A 24,827-nucleotide genomic window follows, 5' to 3' on the forward strand; every position below is an offset into this window, starting at 1 on the left:
GAAGATCCGAATGGTCCAAAATGCGGCGGCCAGGCTGCTAGCGGGATCATCTATAAGATCCCATATTATATCGATTCTGAAACAACTACATTGGCTACCAATAGAACATCGGATCTCTTACAAGACACTGATCCTGACATTTAAAGCTCGAAATGGCCAAGGACCATTATATCTTAGGGACCGCCTCATTCCTTTTTTCCATCAGTGGTCACCTCGATCCTCCCAGGAAAATCTCCTATACATACTGGGCCCTAGGGATGTACACCTGGAAGCTAAAAGGCGCAGAGCCTTTTCGACCGATGCTCCAATTCTGTGGAACTCATTGCCTCCATATGTTAGAGCAATGTCGGAGTTGCGACCTTTTGTAAAAGCGCTCAAGACTTGGCTGTTCGGTTGTGCATTTGAGTAGATCAGATCTAGTTTGCCAAATAGTCATTGTTGAATGTTTTTAAGTCGAATGTTTTTATATTGTGGAATGATATTTTAAATTGTAAGTCACTCAGAGCACTCTGGTGGAGAGCGACTAATTAAGAAATAAAGTGAAGTGAAGAAGTGAAGTAACAATTCATCCTCTGTTGTCCGGCTTTTCTGGCTGTTTTTTAACATGTCCCAGTTTTTACTACTACTTTCCGCTTTTGTTTTCAGCTTACTTCAGTGGCTGCAAACTTAGTTCAAAGTACAGAAGCCGTTTGATCACAAATCACTCAGCGGAGAGGGAAGGAGTCTTGGGGCCTTCCAGACAGGCCCTATATCCCAGGATCTGATCCCGGATTTTCTGCTTTAAACTGGATTATATGAGTCCGCACTGCCAGATAATCTGGGATAAACAGAACAGAACAGAACAGAATAGAATAGACAAACAAAAAACCTGGGATCAGATCCTAGGACATAGGGCCTGTCCGGAATGGCCCTTGGCCTTCCCAGTAGGTTCGGGGGGAAAGCAAACAGCTTTGGGAAAGTTGGTATTTTTCAAGAAATAGATGATGTAGAAAGTAATTGTATAATGCATGAGAAAGTCTTTGACAACTCTCTCAGTTTGGCAGGGACAGTCTCAATTCATATAACCTTAGAATTCAATGAAACATCAAGGGCCATTCAGTCCAGCCCCTTACCATGCAGGAACACAGCATCAAAGCCCTCCTGACAGATGGCCATCCAGCCTCTGCTTCAAATCCTCCATGTCTCACTTTTTCAGCTGCTTCTAAAATGTCCCATTTTCCTCTCCTTCCAATTCCCCCTTTCGTTCTCAGATTTACTTCAATGACTGCAAACTGACTTCAAAACACAACAGTAGTTTTTGCAATGTGTTGACTTAGAACCCTTCCACACAGCCATATAACCCAGCATATCCAGGCAAAAATCCCACAATACCTGCTTCGAACTGGGTTATCCAAGTCCACAGTGCCATATATTCCAGTTCAAAGCAGAAAATGTGGGATTTTATTCAGCTGTGTAGAAGGGGCCTTGGTGGAAGTGGGGAGAAGAGAAGATGGGATCTTGGGCCAAACTGAACTCTTCTAGTTTGCATTCTTCCTCATTAATAGTGTTTGTCATCTTGACCACATCCGATGCTGCTTGGTCACAAACGCCCTGGTTTTCATCTAGGAAATATGGGAGGGTTTGACATGAAACGGCGGGGAGCATCCTCTCGCTTTCTGCAATAACATGCCTTAGGCATGCCTTGTATTGAATCTATCATTCCTTCACAGGTTGAGATAAATTGGCACAGGCCTTGCTTAGACTTCCATCAAGAGGAACCAAGATCATTAATTAGGACAGTCCCACTACATTGAATTTCAGAGACACTTGCATTCATTTTTTTTGTCCGGATTCACAAAAGGTTACGGGAGCATTAAGCTCACTAATCCACTGCCCCAGCTCCCCAAATCTGTGGTGCTTATCCTTTCCTTCACCTATCGGCTATTTAAAGGTTGACCGGATCTTTGCTAACAATCAGGAAGGCTTAAAAGACTAATAAAGTCCGAGACTCGCTTCTGTCTACGATTATCTCATTCTTTCAGCGCAAGTGACCCATCCACTGATCCTAAATTACATTCCTTAATTGGGGAAAGTGGGGCGGCCGGGAGGAATGTCGGGGAGCGAAGGGATGGTTGGCCTTGTGGGCAGCCGCCTTTTAAAGCCCACTGGCTTCGGACAATCTCTCCTGTTTAGAAAAACGAGGCCAAATATTTGGCGATTTGATCTCAGAGACTTTGCGATCCACCTCGAAGATTAAGGCGGCCCCCCGTCTCAATTAGCCGAGTGTTTGAGGGGGGAAGGCCCAAATCTCCCCGGCTATAAACAGGTGCGCGGCACAAAAGTCCTGCGAGGAGAATGACAACAGTGTTCTCGTAATTACTCTTTGATCAAGCAAGTTTGGATTACAGAGAATTTCCCTGCGCCCTAAAGAACCCGCTGGGTTACCAAGATATTTATCAGAGGGTCTTGTCCCAGGCTTGTCGAGGGGGTTGGGTGGCCACAAAGAGGACGGCCGAAGGTCAGGCCCACCAAGAGACGAAGGAAAGGAGATTTTGGATGCCAAGAAAAAGCAGATGCAAGCAGTCCCCAAGTTATAAACATTCAACCTGCAAATGACTCCTGGTAAGGAATGGAGAGAGACAACAGGAAGAGAGAGAAATCTGCCCTTTAGAAGGGAAATCCACTCTTGGAAGAGTTATTATCATGGGGAAAAGTGGTCTCCACTGGAGCTTTATAGCAAATTCTTGTTTACACAACAAGCCACATTTCTCAAAATCCCATTCTCACAGGGACAGAAAGTGAAATTTTCTGAACAGGCAGCAAAAGAAATGGGTCTTAACCTTTCCCTGTGCTATCTAAAGCTTATATATATATCCTATCCTAACCAATTCATCATTGATCCACTTCTTTGGGCTTTGCCAAAATATACGATCCTGTGCTTTTCTTTTCCATCTCAGGCTGAATAGCTTAACCATTGGTTCACCATAATATATGACGGGGAGCCCAGTGGCACAGCGTGTTAAAGCACTGAGCTGCTGAACTTGCAGACCAAAAGGTCGCAGATTCGAATCCGGGGAGCAGAGGAGCACCCACTGTTAGCCCCAGCTTCTGCCAACCTAGTAGTTCAAAAACATGCAAATGTGAGTAGATCAATAGGTACCTCTCCAGCAGGAAGGTAACGGCACTCCATGCAGTCATGCTGGCCACATGACCTTGGAGGTGTCTATGGACAACGCCGGCTCTTTGCCTGAGAAATGGAGATGAGCACCAACCCCCCGAGTCAGACATGACTAGACTTAATGTCCAGGGAAAATTTTTACCTTTACCTTTACTATGACGGGACATTCATAGGGATACCAAGATGCTTGTTTGTAAAGCTATTGTCCTTCCGACTTTGATGTATGTCTGCGAAACATGGAGGATTTGTAGATGTCACTCTCGACTTGAATGATTCCATCAGCACTGCCTCTGGAAAAATCCTGCAAGAATCCTTCTTCTTGAGAAGAAGACAGGTGGAGAAATATCTGCATTCGGGATGAAAACGCAGAGACTACCAGCACTGAAGCCATGATCCTCCGTCACCAACTTTGCTGGATTGGCCACTGTCTCCCAAAGGAGTTACTTTATTCTCAGCTCATTGTCGTGCCCCCTTTACAAAGCTATGATATTTGCACATAAGTAAATACTTGTGTTTGGAACCTAGAGTCAGTGTGCTGTAGTGGTTTCAGTGTTGGACTCTGGAGACTAGGCTTTGGATCCATGGGTACCTTCTGGGTGATCTTGGGTAAATCACATCCTCTCAGCCTCAGAGGATGTCAATGAACCAATCTTGTCAAGGAAACCCAGTGATAGGTTGGAAGAGACCACATAATAGAGTTGAAAGAGACCACATTGGTCATCCAGTCCAACCCCCTTCTGACATGCAGGAAAAGCAGAATCAAAGCAGCCCCAACGGATGACCATCCAGCCTCTGCTTCAAAGCCTTCACTGAACTCAGAGGCAGATAGTTTCACTGTCGAACTGCTCTTATGGTCAGGAAGTTCTTCCTAATGTTTAAGTGGAATCGCCTTTCCTGTCATTTGAATCCATTGGCTTTAAGTTGCTTCACTTGATGTTGTCTTTACAAATATTTAGAGATTATAACATTATTTAGAGAGAGCCACTTTACTCCCTGCTCACTATGTCCAGTAATTACTCACTTTTGGATTGATATTTGTCCTTTTAGTCCTCCTTTGTACCCAGAGTGCCGATTGGAGAAAGAATTCAAATTCTTTACGTATGCCTCTTCTTTCTCTTTCTTTCTTGTTAAAAATGTGAGCCAGGCAGGCAGTGAATGCGGACTTAAAGCCCGCTGTCGCTGACACGATCCGCGATCCCCGCACTCTCCCGGACCCATACACCTCAGATCCTCATGAGGTTCAGATCTATGGGGATGCTTGGGGCCTTGCGTCCCTTCTCGCCTCGATACGCGAGAAGAGGGGAGCTGAAAGCTCAAACCCAATTGTGAACAAGCAATAGTTTGCTGGGAGCTCTCAGCAAACCCAACCTGCCGCCATCTGTGCTCACCGGAAGTCCCTTTAGGGCATGGTCTTTGATGATTTTAGGGCCAGTATGAGTTGGAAATGACTTGAAGGCTTGCATACAGCTTTTGGAATCCTTCTTGCTAGGACATCAACTCAAGATAATTCTGAATCATTTGAAGCACTCAAAGGGTGGGACAAGATGTGAATAATGCTGCTCCTGAAATGAAGTATTCAGAAGTCATGTTGCTGGCACCTGAAAGATCTGGATATGATGGCATTGCCTGGTTCTGCCCTTGACAGTGTGGACTCCAAAGTGTGCATGGTCCACTAAGATGAACCTATCTACTGTCCTTGTTCAACCTGCCTCTGAAAGGAGTGAGACCAAGAGGTGTACCTCTCTTGAAAGTGTCAAATATCCCTTCAAATGGGATGGATCAAAGTTGTATAGGGCTTTAAACAGGTCACAAATAGTTCTTTGAACTGTGCTTGGAAACTACCTGGGCGTCTCAGTCCAACTTGTTTATCAGATGCCTCAAAACTTCTCTTGATCTGCTATGTGGCCTCTTAGGAACAATTACAAAGGGAAGACTGGGAGAAGTGTGTCCATAATTTGTGTGCCTTCTAAAGCTAGACTTAATTATCATTCATCCATCTATTTGCTGGGCTTCTTTTTTTTAAAAAAGAACCCTTTAGATGAGCTGCCTTGCATCTTCTAAAGTTTTAGAACGTAAACATACATCAAACACTGAAAATGTGGTTGCTGTATTGCATTGCAATGATTCTCCTGAAGCATTCAAAGAGCTGGGCTAATTTTTCAGGGCGAGAATCAGTCTCTGCCATCTGATGAGCAGCGTCTGATCTCACATCAGAGGTGAGACCAATAGACTGCAGCAACCATGAGATTTGCAAACTGTTGGGGTTATCCCACACTCTTTATATGTATGATCTATGCATGTGGATGTTACAGCAGAGGTGGGAAAACTCAAAGGCACAATCCTTCCGCAAGGCTTCTTCTCAAAGGATGGAGTAGCCCTCGGAAAAGAAACCTTGAGAGAGTCTCCATAACTTGGTAGAGATAGAATGAGAAACTAAGAATGTTCTGATGCTGTACTTAAGTGGATACAACAGCTCTTTGCTCAATGATACCACTTGGGCCACCCAAAAGTAAAGGTAAAGGTTTTCCCCTGACATTAAGTCCAGTCGTGTCCAACTCTGGGGGTTGGTGATCATCTCAATTTTTAAGCCAAAGAGCCGACGTTGTTCGTAGACACCTCCAAGGTCATGTGGCTGGCATGACTGCACGGAACACCGTTACTTTCCCGCTGGAGTGGTACCTATTGATCTACTCACATTTGCATGTTTTCAAACTGCTAGGTTGACAGAAGCTGGGGCTAACAGCAGGTGCTCACTCCGCTCCCCGGATTCGAACCTGCAACCTTTCAGTCCGCAAGTTGAGCAGCTCAGTGCTTTACATGCTGCGCCACCGGGAGCTCCTGGGCCTCCAATAGAAAATCAAATATACTTGAATGCATCATGCACATTTCTCATGCATTGTTACTTTATATACAACAGGCTCCAGGTTCAGTCACCTGTCTTCCACAGGTAGGTCTTGAGGCCCAATGTCGGGCAGAAGGCAAAGTGAATAGAAATAAATGAAAAAACAGATCTAGGTGAAAGGCTCCTGTCAAGCCAATGAGCGTGCCAAAGTTAACAGCACCATCTGCGCATCTGATGTTGATGGAGCTATGGTCTCTGTATGACATAAAGCAACTGCTTAAACATCTCCATTGCCTTTACAGAATGAAATCCACTACAGTATGAATATCATGTTGGCCATCTATCAAAGAAACCCTTTCCTTGCTTTCGTTTTGCTTGAGGCCATGTACTTATTAGTTTATTTGCTGGATGTTTGCCTGCCTCAAAGCCTAAACTTCTCTTCCTACCATAAAAACCATAAAATTGGCTGGGCATCAGGCCTCTAGGCCAGAAGCAAAAACGTTGTATGTGTCTGCCCAGGAAAACCATGACTTCCTATAGGTGATGTTCCCATCTTTAACAGTTCCTGGACCATGAACCAGGATAAATACCACTTTAAATACCTTCTGATGTCTACAGAAAAAAATCCTACCTGATCTTTTTGCTAGCTACTTGTTGGCATTTTTGTTTGCTTCCCTCATTGTTTCATAGGTTCACAGGAGAGCAAACAAGAACTACAGGGCTTTTACTTTCTTTGAGCTAAAGCATTAAAATATATTTGTGTTTCTGACACCATGCAAACTGGGACAATATAGTTCGGATGATCAACTACTGCCAGAAGGGATAGAGAGTTTCATCTATGCTCATGATCATGCCATCACTGCAGGGAGCACTTAAAATGGTTGGACAGAAGCTCTCTGAAGCTTTAGGTGCTGCATATTACAGGGAAAACCATTTGATTTCTAATCCATCTAAAATGCAAACATGTACTTTTCATCTTGAGAACAGACAAGCATCTTGAACTCTGAGGATTACCTGGGAAGGAATCCCACTGGAGCATTGCAGCACACCAAAATATCTGGGTATCACTCTGGACCATGTCTCTGACTTACAAGAAGCACTGCTTGACTATCAAGCAAAAAGTGGCTGTTAGAAATAATATCATACAAAAGCTAACCGGCACAACCTGGGGATCACAACCAGGCACAGTGAAGACATCTTCCCTTGCGCTTGGCTACTCTGCTGCTGAATACGCATGCCCAGTGTGGAAGACATCTCACCACATTAAAACTGTGGACCTGGCTCTTTATGAGACATGCCGCATCATCTCCAGCCCATCCTCTACAGATATCAGCCAGCATGCCAATGCCTTAAATCAAGAAATAGCTTCCTAAGATCTACAGAAATACTCGCAGGAACACCTCAGCAAGTGAGAGTCCAAAAGTGGCAGGCTAAACTCCAGAACCTCAATCAGCGGCTGAGACTGGATGAGAAACTCCTTCTTGGGCACATAGAAGGCGGGGTGACTTGGAAGGCGCTGAACAGACTGCGCTTTGGCATCATGCAATGCAGATCCAACCTTAAGAAAGGGGGCTTCAAGCAGAGTCCATAACATGTGAGTGTGGAGAAGAGCAAATCATAGACCACTTAATATGATGTGGTTTGAGCCCTGTTACATTCACAATGGAGGACCTTCTTACAGCGACACCCGAGGCACTCCAAGTGGCCAGCTTCTGGTCAAAGGAAATCTAGTATAATGCCTTCTTTTTTTTTTTACTTTGGTTGTGGATTTTTATACATTATAACTGTATTCTCAATTCACTTCTGTCATGATAAATAAATAGTCCCATTGGATCCAAGTCAAACTATTTCATACCCAACTACTGGTGGTCCCAGAAGAAAAGAAGCAGAGTTTGCAACAGATGGGCTTGAGAAGCAGTGCATGGAGATAAAGAACTTGGAAAGAAGAAAAGGAGGAGGCTGAACCAGCTCCAAGATCTAGGGATGGTTTGGGATTCCAGGGAACCTTTTCTCCACATTGTTCAATTCGGGACAAGGGTCGAGAGCTTCAGCTGCAGCATGGGTTAAGCAACTGAACTGCAAAGTTTCCAAAGGAAAAGGGCTACACGGTGTAGAATTCCTAAATGGTAAATTAGCCAGTCTAAATAATCCTGTTAGGAGAGAGCTTTATAATTTGTGGATGGGGTGAGTGTCAGTACACCCCTCCTCTCTCTCTCTCTCTCTCTCTCTCTCTCCCTCTCCCTTCCAGAGGTAGCTTAAAGCTTTTGAGGGGATTATGGTCTCCGTATGGAGAGGTTTATGGACATGTCATGTGCCTGTATTTTCCAAAGGCAGTGTGGAACTAATGCTGTTAAAAAGCAGGTTACTCTGTCCAAACAGAGGGCAAGAATACTGACCAACCTCTTCCACCTTTCGGGTCAGGAACCTTCAACATTACTTGATCTGGTAGGATAGAGCCATTGACCAAATACCAAAAGGTGTCCGAGTTTATTTTCACCGTGTTTGAGTTTGGAAAGACTAAGCAAAAACATGCACATGCAAAAGACTTGTACATATATTACATTCACAATCCAGTTAGGAAATTCCCCTATAGATAGTTTGCTATACATTAATACAATCGGGCCATCTCGTCAAACAATGCCAAAACACGTACATATAAGTGTATAAAGTGTTTATTGCAGCAAAGAAATTCCCCTAGAAATTTGTGTGTGTCAGGAGCAAATTGAGAAACTGCAAGTCGCTTGGGATGTGATAGAATTGGCTGTCTGCAAGGACGCTGCCCTGGTGTTTTGATGTTTTTGCCATTGTTGTGGGAGGCTTCTCTCATGTCCCTGCATGGAGCTGGAGCTGACAGAGGGAGCTCATTTGCTCTCTCCCTGGGTTGGATTCGAACCAGCAACCTTCAGGTCAGCAACCCAACTATCAAGTCAGCAGTCCTGCCAGCAGAAAGGTTTAACCCACTGCACCAATGGGAGTTCCTGTTCCCCTAGATATTTTGTTATCATCTCGTGTTATCATTTCCAGGTCATCTGCAACCAACAGACCAGGAAAATGTCATCTATGTATCTATATCTATACTATATATTTATTTTATACCGCTTTTCTCACCCCTGGGGGACTCAAAGTGGTTTTCACCATAATGATGACAAAATTCAATGCTACACATACATGTAAAAACCAAATCATAATCTCGAAACAATAAACATACGAGTTAAAATCAACAAGACCATCAAAACATAAGACGTAAGCAACATTTAGACATTAAGACATAGAATGCATAAATATTAAAATCACTTGATCCAAAATCATGTGTGTGTGAGAGAGAGACAGAGACAGAGAGACAGAGAGAAAGAGAAAGAGAGAGAGATTGTTTGTATGCATGTAAATGGGCGGCAATGTATTTTTCTACCATCCTCACCAATGACGGACCTGTACCAAACTAGGCACACAGACCCCCTCACAACCGACTGTACATCCTGTTGAAGTTAAGAAGAGGATGGACCACAGACAATAGGATTTGCAGTACCCACATCCAGAGACTGCTGCTAACTGCAAGTCGCTTCTGACATGATAAAAAAAATCCATCAGTCATGGATATGGACCAAACCTAGAACATAGATTGACCATGATGCACTTTACATCCTGGTGAGGTTTGGGAGAGTATGGACCATGGACAATGGGATTTGCAGTACCATCACCTACATCCAGAGATTGCTGCTGACTGCAAGTCACTTCTGACCCGATAACGAAAACCCATCGGGCATCAATATGGACCAAACCTGGCACATAGACTGCCCATGACACACTTTACATCTTGGTGAGGGTTGGGGAGGATGGACCATGGACAATGGGATTTGCAGTATTTTCGCCCACATCCAGAGACTGCCGCAAACCACATCAGCCATGGATCACCAATTTCTAACAGGTCCATTTATAACATCCAAATACAAACAAAGCCTTTTTCAAACAACCCGAACTAGTTTTCAATAACTAAAAGCTAACTCTGGAACTCAACGTACATATTTAATTCTTGCACAGCAAATGGTTGTTCTCATGTTTGGCCTCCCATAGCTAAGCCAAGCCTCAGCTGGCAGAATCCAGAGCCAACACCTGATACACCTGTGCCCTGATTCAGCACATTACTGCCACCTGCCCTGAGCAAGGTCTGCTAAACAGGCTGCTTCAAGACCTGTTTTGAGGTATAATGCAAGCCATCGCTCAGTATTTAAATTGTTGGCATTTTATTTGTGCTTCTGTGGCTAGGAACACAACACTGCAATTTCCCATTTTGCCAGTATCAGGTAGTGATCATTCCCTGTCCTTTCCTTTGTCTCAGAAGTTGAATTCCTTTCCAGGGTATTCCATAGTAGAGTGCCCTATGCTCTGCAGCAGCCATTTTTGAGACACCAATTTCAGGCAGCATTTTGAGATAGCAGCTGTTTTCCTTCCAAAATTGTCATTGCACACCCTTGAGTTCACCTTCATTAGAAGATGGAGCAGACTTACCATTGGAGGAGTCACAGCAGATGCCCGAAAACAAGCCCAGTCTTCCTAGTGTTCAGCAAAACAGGTTAGAAGAAAAGCTGAAGCAGAGCATCCCAGTTCCTGTAGCACTGAAAGCAGGTTAAACAGGAGTAGGCAAGGAGGTAAGAAAAGGTTCATCTCGGGTGCAGGTTATCCGAAGGATTGTGTTCACTTACATGACCCAAGATAGGTTTTGAGGCCTTTGAAAAATCCTTATATCCATCCATGCACCTTCTGGTGCAAACACAGGGAGGTTCCCAAATCCTAGAGAAGTTTAAACACACCTGTTCGCAATCAAGAGTATCTCAAGGAAATACAAACTTGCCTTGTGAGACAGGCTTTTGGGAATTTAACAATGTGCTTTTTAATGGGAATGTTTTTACTTCTGTGTAAGTTTTGATTATTTATTTATTGGATTATTTTTAGCAATGTGAGCTTTATATCTGTCTTAACTTTTGCAAGAAACCTTAGGCCCGCAGCTGGGAAAAGGGCAGGCTATAATGATAACAATAGGAATTCAAATAGACTACTAAAAAGCAAAGATCTGCTACTGGAAAACCTCAGAAATCCACACAAGATAGTTTGTGTCTCAGAGTCTAAGCTTGCTTTCCCTTTGTATGACACAATTGTCATCCTTTCTCTGTTCCTCAATTTGTAAAGAAGCATGACCACTTTCTTGTATTTCTCCTCAACAAAATGGGAAGAGGCCAACATTCATGCCTGAACTTTTTAGCACTCCATTCACCAAAGTATTGCTGTTGTCTTTCATCTGTGCAGCAGCACCATCTTGTGGAAGCAGAAAAACACAATGTGGCATGAATACAGAAAGCAAACCTCATCCAACATGAACATGAGCAGTATAGGTATCTCACTTACGGACAGAGAGGTGTAAATTCTTCAGAAAGTGGAAAGAAGGGCGACTCATTATGATTTTTTTTTATCACGTCAGAGAATATATTGCAAGTCGCTTCTGGTGTGAGAGAATTGGCTGTCTACAGAGACGTTACCCAGGGGATGCCCGGATAGTTCCAGGATGTCCTATGTAATCATCGGCACAATACTGGTTTGAAACTGCATTAAATGGTCATCATAGATAGGGCTGAGGATGTATATGTAGTTCTTCTAAGTGTGCAAAGTGCTTCACGTACATTATTTGAGTAACTTTTCCAACAGCTTTACCAAGTAAGCCTCCAACACAGAAGACACACACCAGGTTCAAATAAGAGGCTCTTAAATAAGTATTTGATTAAGGGAAGATATGAGCCCAGAACCTAGTAGTCAATGCTCAAAAATTATTATTCATCTTGTTCTTGCTTTGTTTCTACCATGATTCAAAGTTAAGGCAGTGGCCTGAAATGCTTAGGATCACAGTCCAGAGGTGGTTCTCTTGCCCTTTTCTTTGATCCCTTATTTTGTGGCATCTGAACAACGTGTTCATGAGCCTGAAGGTCAAATGCATCTTCTGGTTCACACTTAAATTCTTCTGCCACACTATTAGGCTCCAGCGATGCCATACTTTTAGGAAAACGGCCATCTCTCTGAAATCAAACAAATATATTACACTCATCTATTGTTGTATAGATTGTATTGTATTGTACTACATCCCATGCCCTCATCTCATGGTTGCACCTTTGCACATATCCCATTCCCTTGCCCGTTGTTTACAGCCTGGTCATGTTTACAGTAGTTTACAGCCAGATGAGCGCCATGTTAATTGAGTTTTAAGTTGTTTTATATGCCTATTTGTTTTATTTAATTGTATTTTATATTGTGCTTTATTTTATGCTCTGTTTTTAGGCACTTTTGTGCCATGTGTAAGCTGCCCCAAGTCCCTTCAGAGAGATGGTGATGGCATATAAGAATAAAGTCATTATTATAAAGTTATTTATTTGTTTGTATATGCAGCATTGATTATTGCCATATTGTAAGCCTCTCTGAATCTCCTTCGGGGTGAGAGAGAGTAGGATATGAATATAGTAAATAAATAGTAAATAAAGAAATGGGGGATGGGTCTAATTTACCTAATATGATCAAGTAGGTAAAGCAATGACTATGGAGCAGAACAAACAACTCCGCATCTGTATGCTTGCCCACAATGCCCTGCCTCATGCACAGAGGAAGAACAGTTAAGAGCTACAGACAATGCAGTCACTGTTGCCCATTTTTGGTCTAAAATTATTTAGCTGCTTGTGCTCCCTTTATTTGATCAGTTTTATACTTATCTATTTATGTAATGCTTTTGACACAAAATAAATAAATCAAGTAGGCAGTTTTAAATGATGACGTCATTAGACTGGGCTTAAGATGGATCTTGCCAGTGCCGGGGAACCCCAAATATACAAGAACCCTAAGTTCTTTGCGAGAAGGAAAAGTGGGATATAATTGTATTTAAAAGATGAAGAGGTGTATCCAGAGCCAGCCCTACGTATTTTTCAAGTGTAGGCGAACATAATTTTGGCACCCCCCCCCCCAAACCAATCACTGAAAAATAAAAGCGTCGGATAAGCGAAAATGTTGGATAATAAGGAGGGATTAAGGAAAAGCCTATTAAACATCAAATTACATTAAGATTTTACAAATTAAGCATTAAAACATCATGTTTTACAACAAATCAACAGAAAAAGCAGTTCAATACCTTGCGGAGGCAGGCCGCAGGAGACAGGAGTTGCCTCGATGGCGCCTCCAACAAGATGGAGCCACAGGCAACTGCCTAGTTGGCCTGGTGGTTGAACCACCTCTGGGTGTATCAGTAGTTGGGAAACCCGTTTTTTCATTTCATTTATACTAGTTTTGAATATAAACACACTGAACAACTACTCTGTTTTGTAGCATATCGAAACCTATCCCCTATTCTTTTGTATATTGTGTCTGATACCATTTTTAAAAAAGTTAAGAAAGTAACACCCTGAAATATATATACATTATTAACAACTACATCTGAAAAGGACTGCAAAGCATCAATACTCAGATACCTGAAACAGCTTTATGTTTTGTGGCCGAAGTGAGGGTCTTGGGTCCAGTTAGAGAGACTCTGGCCCCTTCTGCACTACCATATAAAATCCAGATTATCTTTTTGAACTGGATTATATGGCAGTGTAGAAGGGGCCTATTTCTATTTATTCTATTTCTATTCCTATTTAATTCAGTTCAAAACAGATCATGTGGATTATCTACTATGGCAGTGTAGAAGGGGCCTCTGCCTCCCTAGTAACAAGAGTATCATACCCAAAACAAGGCATATATAATCTTTCACATATATATACTCCACCTCATTCTTCTGTGCTTCATTTGATTGCCCAAGTTTGCCATCTTGAAGCTTCCCCAGAGGAACTTCTGGAACATAACAATACATTTGCCAAGAAAGAGACAGAAATATTAAAGAATGTCAGTGTCTGTTCCTTTGCTAAAGATATTTTAAAATATGATTGCTCCCAAAACATGGCAATCATAACCTATCACACAATTCTGATGATCCTGTCCATTCCATTATTATGGAATCTTTTACATTTATAGATCAATAATAATCACAGGCCTAGTTCTGAACTGGCTTTGGACAATATTACTCAGAAAATTGCCTTCTCCTCTATGAACCTGGATGATCTTTGTTTGTATGCCACTGTCTTCTGAAAGATGGTATCTATTCAGGAGCAGCAACCCTGAGCATCCCGTTTATGGAATGCCCTCAACAAACAGGTAATACTACTAAACATCAGAAGTCTTGCCTTTTAGATGTTCATGGAGAAAGTGTTTCTGCTCACTTTGCATCCATAACTAGAGGATCCTAAACCAGGGCAGCCCATTCCAGAGCATAATTTAATGGGTAACTCTATACACAATGTAGCCAGACTTGTAACTGGATCTAGTCACAGGAAGCATTACGTTTCCTTGCTGCAAGAGCTCCACTGTCTACAGGTCAGTTTCCTGGCATAATTCAAAGCCTCACTGTATACAATAGGGCTCGAGTCTGAATATGACTTAACTGAGATTATTATACTTTGGACACATCACGAAATGACTTTTTTATCATATCAGAAGCGTCTTGGGAACTTATTGCTTCTGGTGTAAGAGAATTGGCCATCTACAGAGACATTTCCCAGGAGACACCCAGATATGTTAGCTGGAAGGCTTCTCTCATGTCCCTGCAAGCTAGAGCTGACAGAGGGGAGCTCACTCTGTCTCGTGGATTCAAACTGGCAACCTTCAGGTCAGCAAGCCAACCTTCAGGTCAGCAGTTCAGCCGTCACAAGGGTTTAACCCATACTGCGGCTCCTGGGAAAGATGGTAGAACTTATTAAAGAGGAAGGCGGTAGGAAAAGAGAGAACGCACACTGAAAGTGGGTAGATTCAAGCAAGAAACCCAAGGCTGTTCTGTATTTGCAAGACTTGAGCAGCTCAGTGGATGACCAAAGCTCTTGGAGGTCTCTCCTTTGTAGGGTCAACAAAAGTAAAAGTCAACTTGATGGCAAATAACAGCAAAACTAATTCAGGACCACACTGCTAGGCTCTCCATATGATTTCAAGCATGCCGTTTTAGATGTTTGCCACCAGATGAGGCTAGCGCTGCAGCATGCAAAACAACGCGCGTGTCTTTGAGGCAGCGTTTGGTGGCACAATCTTTACATCAGAAAATCAAGGTTTTAATCAAAAAAATTGCTCATTCCAGCAATAATAATAATAATAATAATATCCTTAATAGATTAAAATCGGAGAATGTTCACCTTCACGGCTTTTCGACTCACCTCTTGGGAGGTTTTGTTCCAGCTGAATCTTGAGCCAGATACTAACACGCTGGCTCCAGTCTCCCGGTGCCTCCACTTCCCACAGTCGAGGCTGTTCCTCTGGATGGATTTCTAAGAACTTTTGACAAACTACACAGGGGAGGCAAAATCATACGAATCCGCAGTCAAAAAAGCAGCAATGCAGAATACCAACTCTCTTCAAATTCCTCCAGACTGCAAGCATTATTGTTATCTATAAGGAGCTTAGCATCACGCTATGCACTCTAAATGACAAATAGGACATCAAAAGCTACAACATTAAACCAACTATAGAATCATAGCAAAGTAAAGTAGGAAGGGACCCTAAGGGCCATCCAGTCCAACTCCATTCTACCATTGAAAGCATCATAGGATCCAAGAGTTGGAAGGACCCCAAGGGCGATCCAGTCCAACCCCATTCTTATATTGGAAGTGTCATAGGATCCAAGAGTTGGAAGGTACCCTAAGGGCCATTCAGTCAACAACAACAACAACAACAAACATGTTATTATCGTCCAAAGACCCTTATTGCATTGTAGGTGCAGCTGGTTGATTAAACACACAACTGGGTACAATTTGCAACAGTTAAAAACTGCTTAAAATGCAGGTTTGCTATGAACATAGTTAAAAGACTACAAGAGGTGCTGGCGTATTTCACTCCGAGGCAGAGAGTTCCATTGTTGAACAACTCTTCTTATGGTCAGGAAGTTTTTCCTAATGTTCAGGTGGATCTCCTTCCCTGTGATTTCAACCCAAGCCATATCTCAAGACAGTACATGAAGCAGACTGTGAGACTTTATTTCAGTAAGCCAGTCATTACTACTATTTGTTCAACCACCTCTGCATAGGTGGGCCCTTGCTGTGTGGACATCTGAGAAAAAGAGAAGCATTGGATGGGTTGCTTGCATGTTTATCCTCACTCAAGCATGTTTATGTACACACTTAGCATTACAAAGGTGAAAGATACTCATTTTACACAGAGCTATTTTTGCAAAGTGGACCAACATCTCACTCTGGGGATGAGGCTTAGCAAATCACAATGGGCTGTTTTGACATGTTGAAATGGCCAGCCTCAATAAAGATGAGACATTTAATGAGAATGCATTACATACAATACTACCAGCTGGATATGAGCCACATTCTATCCATCTGATAACTCTGTTCTGCAGAAACAGGCTTACAGCAAACACTGATGGCAAACATTAGCACAAAACCCTACATTCAGTGGGACAGGAGCCCAATGCCACCCCCCAAAAAACCCACTGATTGCAAAAAACAAACAGAAACCATTTGTTTTCATGAAAAAATGAGGAAATCTTATCACTTTGTGCAATGGACTAGTCACACAATGGCACGATACTTTCTGTTTTATTTACACTGTATGTATTTGAGTAACAGTAACAGCCTGGAGGAATGTGGCGTTTGGATAATTAGTCTGGGACGGCTAAAGTTTCTTGCATAACACATTGTTATGAAACAATATTTGGAAAGCAGTGAAGAGTCCCGTCAAAAGAGCTGAATGATGTCTTCCGTTCAACATTGCATTTTGTCTCTGCAACACTGTCTGGGGGCTTCTTTTTTTAATGAATGGGTTGCCTAAGCAGACACCACACAGCTGTTTATAATGAGAAGTCATTCGGCATGCCCAGCCCGCACATCAAGCCATTTTGAAAAGGACACGCTCAGAAAAACATGTTCTGGTTCAGTTAAAGATAACATAGTGCAGATTAGAAGGCAAGGAGAACCCAACCATTTCATTTATCTGTTGACTTTACACTTCACCATAGATTAAAAACCTTTCATGTTCCCCTGAAGTGAACTCCTTTATGTACATTAAGATCCCTCCGCAAAGTGTCATTAAGTGATACATAGAACAAAACACGTAGGACATGCCTTGGAAACCTGGCTCCCTTTCTAATGTTTTTGCATGGATGTTCGTACATTACAACCAGTGTGGTACAATGCTTTGAATGTTGTGCTAGGAGTCTGGGAGGATGGAAATCCAATAAATGACTTGCAAAAGTCACACTCTCTTAGCCTCACTGACCCAAAAATAAATTCATTTTCAGGTTGCCATAAGTTGAAAACAACTTGAAGGAACACTACAACCAAATTATAAAATCTTAAAGAGTTGAAGGAAACCACAAGGGATTCCTGATGGGAAGAGCTGTGCAATCCAACCCATTATGGCAGACAGGAATACACAATCAAAGCTCTCCAGACAGATGGCCATCCAGCTTCAGGTTAAAAACCTCCGGAGAAGGAGACTCTACCATACTTCAAGGCACTGCCAAACAGCTCTTAATGTCAGGTTCTTCTTCCTAATGTTTAGGTGGATTATTCCTTCCTGCAATTTGAATCCATTGTTTTCTATCCATTTTTTTATTGTGATACACACACACACATGTAGAAACATACAATCTTTAATATTTCACAATCAAAGGTAAGGTAAAGGTAAATGTTAAGTTCAGTCGTGTCCAACTTTGGGGGTTGGTGCTCATCTCCATTTCTAAGCCAAAGAGCCGGTGTTGTTCACAGACACCTCCAAGGTCATGTGGCCGGCATGACTGCATGGAGTGCCAGAGCGGTACCTATTGATCTACTCACATTTGCATGTTTTCGAACTGGTAGGTTGGCAGAAGCTGCGGCTAATAGCAGGTGCTCACTCTGCTCCCCGGATTCGAACCTGCGACCTTTCGGTCCACAAGTTCAGCAGCTCAGTGCTTTAACATGCTATGCCACCGGGTCCTCCACAATAAAAACAATTTTTCCCCAGTCTCGGCTTCTCTTTATGTAATGTGAAGGTATAGGAATACTATTGAATATTTATACCTCAGTATAATAATTTCCCTTGGTTTCACCAGCTATTCTATTATCACTCGGAATCTTATCAATCACTGCTCTCTATCCTTATCTCTAAAAGCAGCAGAAACCAAGCCACTTCAACATGACATATTTAAGTATGGTTTTGATGCCCTCTTCTCTTGGCCTTTTCTTCTCCAAACTAAACATCCCAGCTTCTTAAGCCTCTCCTCAAAGGGACTTATAGTTTCCAGACCTTTGGCCATTTTTAACCCTTTTCTGGACACTTTCCAGTGTCAATATCCTTCTTGAATTGCCCAGAATTGGACACAATATTCCAGATGAGATCTGATCCAAAGCAGAATAGAGTGGGACTATTACTTCCTTCGATTGACATATTCATATAGTTCTTTCCAATTTGCCTGATAGACATGAATAAGCATTAGGGGACAAGCAAAAATGAGCAAACAAAGAATGGTAATCATAACCCTTTCTTTGCCAGTCCATTCCCTTCCAAAGGCTAAGGATGAAAAGTTTTCTACAATGAACATGGACATTCTAAAGTAGGCATGGGCAAACTTGGACTCTAACTTCCACAATTCCTAACTGTCTCAGGCCCTTTCCTTTTAAATATTTTAAAACATTACACTCCATAATTAAAATCACATCTTCCAAAATGGAAGGAGTCCCTGTTTGGCACAACAAACTTTATTTATATACAGCTCTATCTCCCATAGTAGCCCTCAGTGGTGCAGTGTGTTAAAGTGCTGAGCTGCTGAACCTCTATACTGAAAACATGCAAATGTGAGTAGATAAATAGGTACCGCTCTGGCGGGAAGGTAACAGCACTCCATGAAGTCATGCCAATGGCCACATGACCTTGGAGGTGTCTACGGACAACGGCGGCTCTTCGGCTTAGAAATGGAGATGAGCACCAACCCCCAGAGTCGGACACGACTGAACTTAACGTCAGGAGAAACCTTTACCTTTATCTCCCATAGGGACTCAGAGTGCTTTACATATGGTAAACATTCAATACCAACATATATCACACAAAATGCAACACATCAATAATAACATAAACATAATAAAAATGGTTTTAAAACATTTTAAAACGATATAAAACCTTTGATATAAAAACGAATTACAGGTTACTCCATTGGGTGAATTCCACAACCAATGGGTATAATTTCTGGATCAGACAAGACGGCAATATGGGCTAGAGTAGAGATCACATAGTAAAAAGCCTAAAGCCAGGGGTGAAGTGTGACTGATACCTAGGAACTTAGGCCAAGGTTACACCACTGCAACCTACTGCACAGCTATAAGGGTAAAAACTATTAGAACAAACACTGTAACACAATCTGGAAGGAGATAAGATGTCTAGGATTTCAGATTAGTTCCTTCCACAAGCCTATTGAGACCCCCAGCTACCATGTGATGGCCAAAGTGGCATCTAGGGCCTCAGATTAGTCATTTCCAAAAACCTGTTGAAACCACCATGTTTTCAAGTCTCTAGGAAAAAATGATATTGATGGGGCTTGTCTTATCTTTTGGGGAGGGCGTTACAGAGGCGGGGGGGCACCACTGAACGAGTTTCTTTGTACTGGCGCATGTAGAGCTTTGTGTTAAGTAAGATAAGGTGTACAGGAGCATTTCAGTGGACACAGGAAGAAAGGGCAAAAATGGAACCTCCTTTTCTGATGTGGAAAAGGATAAAGAAAACCCTCATGTAGAACACTATTAGTATTGAAATGGAAAACTGCACCTCCAGCAATATTCTGTGTCAGGCCGTGAATTTAGAAGACAGGAGTTGCTCTGCGTCCCTTAATCAGCTTTATTATGCACACTATTGCACAGCCAGATTTGTCAATCCAGCAAACTGCAACAAATGTGGGGGGGAAAGGGCCCATGAACAAAAATGGTGTTGGCATTTCGGAGGTGGCACACAAATTGCTCTGAGAAGTAGCTCAAATGGATGAGGAGGAGTCTTAAAACTGGCTGAATTACCCAACAGTGTCGTTTATTATTTCGTACTTGTGGAGGGAGCCTGGCTCTTTGGACACCGAATTCATTGCAAGAGTCATCTTTTCTAGTTTGTGCCAAGTGACACATTTCAGACACTGGCTCCACTTTGAGACAGGAAATAAATACGTGTGACATGATGCGCAATCTATTTTGAAAGGAAGGCAAGTCAAGCAGAAATGCTAAGCAAGGGTCAAGGTGCTGGAGAAGGAGAGGCGCCGAAATTGCTTAGCCTTGCTGAAATTATTGAATTTTCCTCCCAAGGAAGGGGGATTCCATCGGCACTTGGGGATGAAAAAAGAGCTATGCTCAACACATTTGTGTTAAGAAGATGCTAAAGAGCAAAATATTAGCCTTTAGCTCTGTAAGCTTCCAAGGGGCACTTCACACATTACCTGTGATCAAACCCAGTCGACTCACCTGCGGAGAATGTGAGTACAGATAACCAAGCAATGCAGCTTAACAAAATACCCCACTATCATCCCCATACACATGTGCATACATAACTCACATTAATATCCATGGGAAGCTAAATTAGTAAGCATTTTTCAGAGTTTTGTAGACTTCACAAAGGTGCCTTAAGTGTCAGGCAGTCAAAGCCAACTCTGCAAAAGGACAACTGTAGCTCTAGGATACAAATCTAAATTTCTCAGATTCTTAGGCTTTCAACCAAAACAGGAATGGCAAACCAATGGGCATCTGGGTTGTTGTATATTTTCCAGGCTGTATGGCCATGTTCCAGAAGTATTCTCTCCTGACATTTCGCCCACATCTATGGCAGGCATCCTCAGAGGTTGCTTGCCATAGATGTGGGCGAAACGTCAGGAGATAAAACTTCTGGAACATGGCCATACAGCCTGGAAAACATACAATAACCCTGTGATCCCAGCCATGAAAGCCTTCGACAACACAATGGGCATCTCTTTGGACTCTAAATCTCATCAGGCACAGGTAGTATGGCCAAAGTTCAGGCCTGATGGGATCTTGAGTTTGAGTTGCAGATTCCGCACCCTGCCCCAACATGAGCTTGCTCTACCTTGACTTCCCAACTCCTTGCTTCAAATATGGGATCTACATTAAACCAAAAAACCATTCAAATATTTACCTCGGTACATGTCTGCAGAAACGGGGCAACTGAGTCCCAAGGCCTCTTCCGCTGCAAACGTCTGACAAAAATCATGAAGCATTTTCATACCAAGCCCACGCCTTCTGAACTTCCTTCGGACAAACATGGTGTCCAAAACTGGGAGCAAGTAGCATTGGCTGGTGAGTCCATCGCACAGGCTTCCTGGAAGTGGGTCACAAAAATTACCTATCAATAGACTAAATTTGCATTTATTGTAATCAGTCCAGGAGACAGAAGACTACTGGAAACTACTGTGAGAGCTCTTTTTGCCCAGCACTCTGACTGCCAAAGCTATGGGAGTCTCCGGATAGACAAATTATGTTATTTCAGTGTGAAGGAATAACCAAAAGACTCAGGTAATTGAAATAATTAAAGCTGTGAAAGCTACTCTACAAATGGTTATACAAATAGTTTCTTCTTTCACAAGACAAGAGGATTGTCTCTGAGCCTCTGAGAAACCTAGAAAAGGAAAACATGATAAGAAAATCTCTTATCAAGTAAGAGTCAGGACAGTGAAGTAAGAGCATCCAAGAGTCCTCTGGCATCCAACTTTGCAAATCAAGATCCATGACAAACTATTTGATGGCTCTCTGTCATGGTCCGCACATAGTCAATAAAGGATGCATCCCCTGCCCCAATACTATCTTAACTGACATCTCAGACAGAATGTAGGCCTGTGACTCCAACATCATTAATATTCATCATCAACATTTTCCTTCTGAATGGTTTTTATCATCTTTGCTTTATGAAAAAGCCAGTGAAGCTACAAAAGCTTGCATAGTTATTTAATGGCTTAGACTTGACTTAATAAATTAATTACAGGCAGTCCCCAAGTTACGAACAAGATAGGTTCTGCAGGTTTGTTTTTAAGTTGAATTTGTATATAAGTCGGAACAGGTACATTTTTTTAAAGTGTAACTCCAGCCAAATATATATAATGTTTAGTTTTGGACAGCATAGGGAAGGGTAACACCCCTGTAGTGTTTGTTTTGCTGTCTGTGTCCCTATTCAGAATATTTCACCTCATTTTCTGTCGCTGTGACAACTGGATTTTGAAAAATTTGGCTTGTAGAAACAAGGAGAGATAAAGCTTCAATGGAAACAGTTTCTCCCTGATAATGACTCTTCCAGGAATGAATTTTCTTTCCAAGGGGTAGATTTCTCTCACTTCTTGTTGTCTCAGCCCCGTTCTTATTTATTTATTTCGGGAACTTCTATGCCGCCTTTCTCCTGACGGACTGAAGGCGGATCATAACATCATTAAAATAGGCAATAATTAAAATAGATGGTGTAACAGAAGCCATCCATTAAAACAGACTATAAAAACAAAAAGGTTACAAGGATGTTCCATAGCAGCAATCATCATATAGATAAAGGTTTTTCCCTGACATTAAGTCTAGTTGTGTCTGACTCCGAGGGTTGGTGCTCATTTCCATGTCTAAGCCAAAGAGCCAGCATTTTCTGGAGACACTTCCAAGGCCATGTGGCCATTGGCATGACTGCATGGAGCGCTGTTACCTTTCCAATGGAGTGGTACCTATTGATCTACTCACATTTGCATGCTTTCGAACTGCTAGGTTGGCAGAAGCTGGGGCTAACAGCGGGAGCTCACCCCGCTCCCCGGATTCAAACCACCGACCTTTCAGTCAGCAAGTTCTGCAGCTCAGCGCTTTAACCCACTGCGCTACCGAGAGCTCCTTAATTTATAATTATCTTATAAATAATTATTTTGTAATATTTTTATTGTAAATAGTGCTACATAAAATTATACAAACATTCAGAACATTTTCCATTGGTAACACATGTTTACATTCTTCCCCCTCTTATAAATAATTATAAGTATCCTATAAATAAAATTCAATTAGAATATAATAGGGTAGAGTCTCACTTATCCAAGCCTCGCTTATCCAAGCCTCTGGATAATCCAAGCCATTTTTGTAGTCAATGTTTTCAAAATATCATGATATTTTGGTGCTAAATTCATAAATACAGTAATTACAGCATAGCATTATTGCGTACTGAACTACTTTTTCTTTCAAGTTTGTTGTATAACGTGATGTTTTGGTGCTTAATTTGTAAAATCATAACCTAATTTGATGTTTAATAGACTTTTCCTTAATCCCTCCTTATTATCCAAGATATTCGCTTATCCAAGCTTCTGCCGGCCCATTTAGCTTGGATAAGTGAGACTCTACTGTACCTCTAAACTTAACTAGGAGTTGTTGTAAGTCAGATGTTTGCAACTTCGGGACTGCCTGTACTAGCTTTGGATGAGGTTGAAATTTGCTGGATGGCCAATACTGCGATCTCTAAATATGTTTTCCCTCCAGCATGAGTTTATGGGAAGGTATAGCCTGAAGACCCTATTTCCCTTTTGGAATGAAGCCCACGCATTATGGGCGATGGCAAAAGACAAGGGGAATGCAGAGATGTCACTGGAGAAAGGAGCCTTTATGTAGCCGGCTCCCTCTGAGCCTCAAAACTGCATGGTTAGGTCACACACACTCAATGACTAACCCTCTGAGCCAGCAGAACGGTAAACAGCAATTACAAGGGCAGAGAAAGGAGACAGCCATTAACGCTCTCAAACATCCAAAAGCCCAGGAGAAGCCCAGCCCCTTCCGACCCCACATCTGAAAGACCCAAACCAAACAAAATTATACATTCCAGCTAGTTCCCTGATTAACAAGCTGGTTTGGCAGGCACTTGTCCAGAGGGAGACCGGAGGCAGACAGAGCCCTTGTGTACCGGGAGAGAAGGCTTCGGCTGAACAGTGCCCAAAGTCAACCTATTGTGCGATGTGTGCACACACAGAGACACCCGCCTGCAACAAACCCAAGAAAGGGACCACAGCTATCTAGTTTCAAAGAAAACTCAGCGAGGGCATTGCTTGACCAGAAATGCGTGTTCATGTAATTCTACAAAGATCTGTAAAGGTAAAGGTAAAGGTTTCCTCTGATGTTAAGTCCAGTCATGTCTGACTCTGGGGGTTGGTGCTCATCTCCATTTCTAAGCCGAAGAGCCGGTGTTGTCCGTAGACACCTCCAGGTCATGTGGCCGGCATGATTGCATGGAGCGCCGTTACCTTCCCGCCCAAGCGGTACCTATTGATCTACTCACATTGGCATGTTTTCGAACTGCTAGGTTGGCAGAAGCTGGACCTAACAGCAGGCACTCATTCCGCTCCCGGGATTTGAACCGGCAACCTTTCGGTCTGCAAGTTCAGCAGCTCAGTGCTTTAACACACTTCGCCACTGGGGCTCCTACAAAGATCTGTACTTAGTGTAAAAAAATTAAAAATAAATAAAAACTAGAGGTGTGCTATTTGGCCAAAAGGCATGCCATTTCAGGGTCAATCTTTGTCTAACCCCTCATTCTGTTTACTGGGAAGTTACTCGAATAGGGAGGGGTGTTGCCGTTTTCATTCGGCAAAGATTCGGCCCATTGGCTACAACGGGAAACTTTAAAGGCTCAATCTACACTGCCATATAATCCATATTATCAAATCAGATAACCCAGATTATCTGCTTTGAACTGGATTATATGAATCTACACTATTATATTCTCCAGTTCAAAGCAGTTCTGGATTTTAAG

The 24,827-nt window shown here is 42.4% G+C and overlaps 1 protein-coding gene across 2 annotated transcripts in view; it reads right to left on the bottom strand.

Annotated features, from left to right (window-relative positions):
- The window catches only part of fam169b (Protein FAM169B), a 203,607-nt gene that overhangs the window by 151,530 nt on the left and 27,250 nt on the right, over positions 1–24,827 (bottom strand). The window contains exons 6-9 of one of the 2 annotated variants that reach the window (XR_010000924.1): positions 21,213–21,395; positions 15,263–15,391; positions 13,792–13,856; positions 10,506–12,061 (exon numbers count right to left, since the gene is read on the bottom strand). Coding sequence is in view for 1 of the 2 variants with exons in the window: in XM_062963269.1 (XP_062819339.1) it covers positions 11,861–12,061; positions 13,792–13,856; positions 15,263–15,391; positions 21,213–21,395 (578 nt within the window). In the remaining variant the exon portion in view is untranslated. Of the gene's footprint in view, positions 1–8,467; positions 12,062–13,791; positions 13,857–15,262; positions 15,392–21,212; positions 21,396–24,827 lie in introns of those variants that run through there. The other variant, XM_062963269.1, reaches the window with a different exon arrangement.

Source organism: Anolis carolinensis, unplaced genomic scaffold (assembly GCF_035594765.1).
Source record: "Anolis carolinensis isolate JA03-04 unplaced genomic scaffold, rAnoCar3.1.pri scaffold_11, whole genome shotgun sequence".
NCBI classification, from domain to species: domain Eukaryota; kingdom Metazoa; phylum Chordata; class Lepidosauria; order Squamata; family Dactyloidae; genus Anolis; species Anolis carolinensis.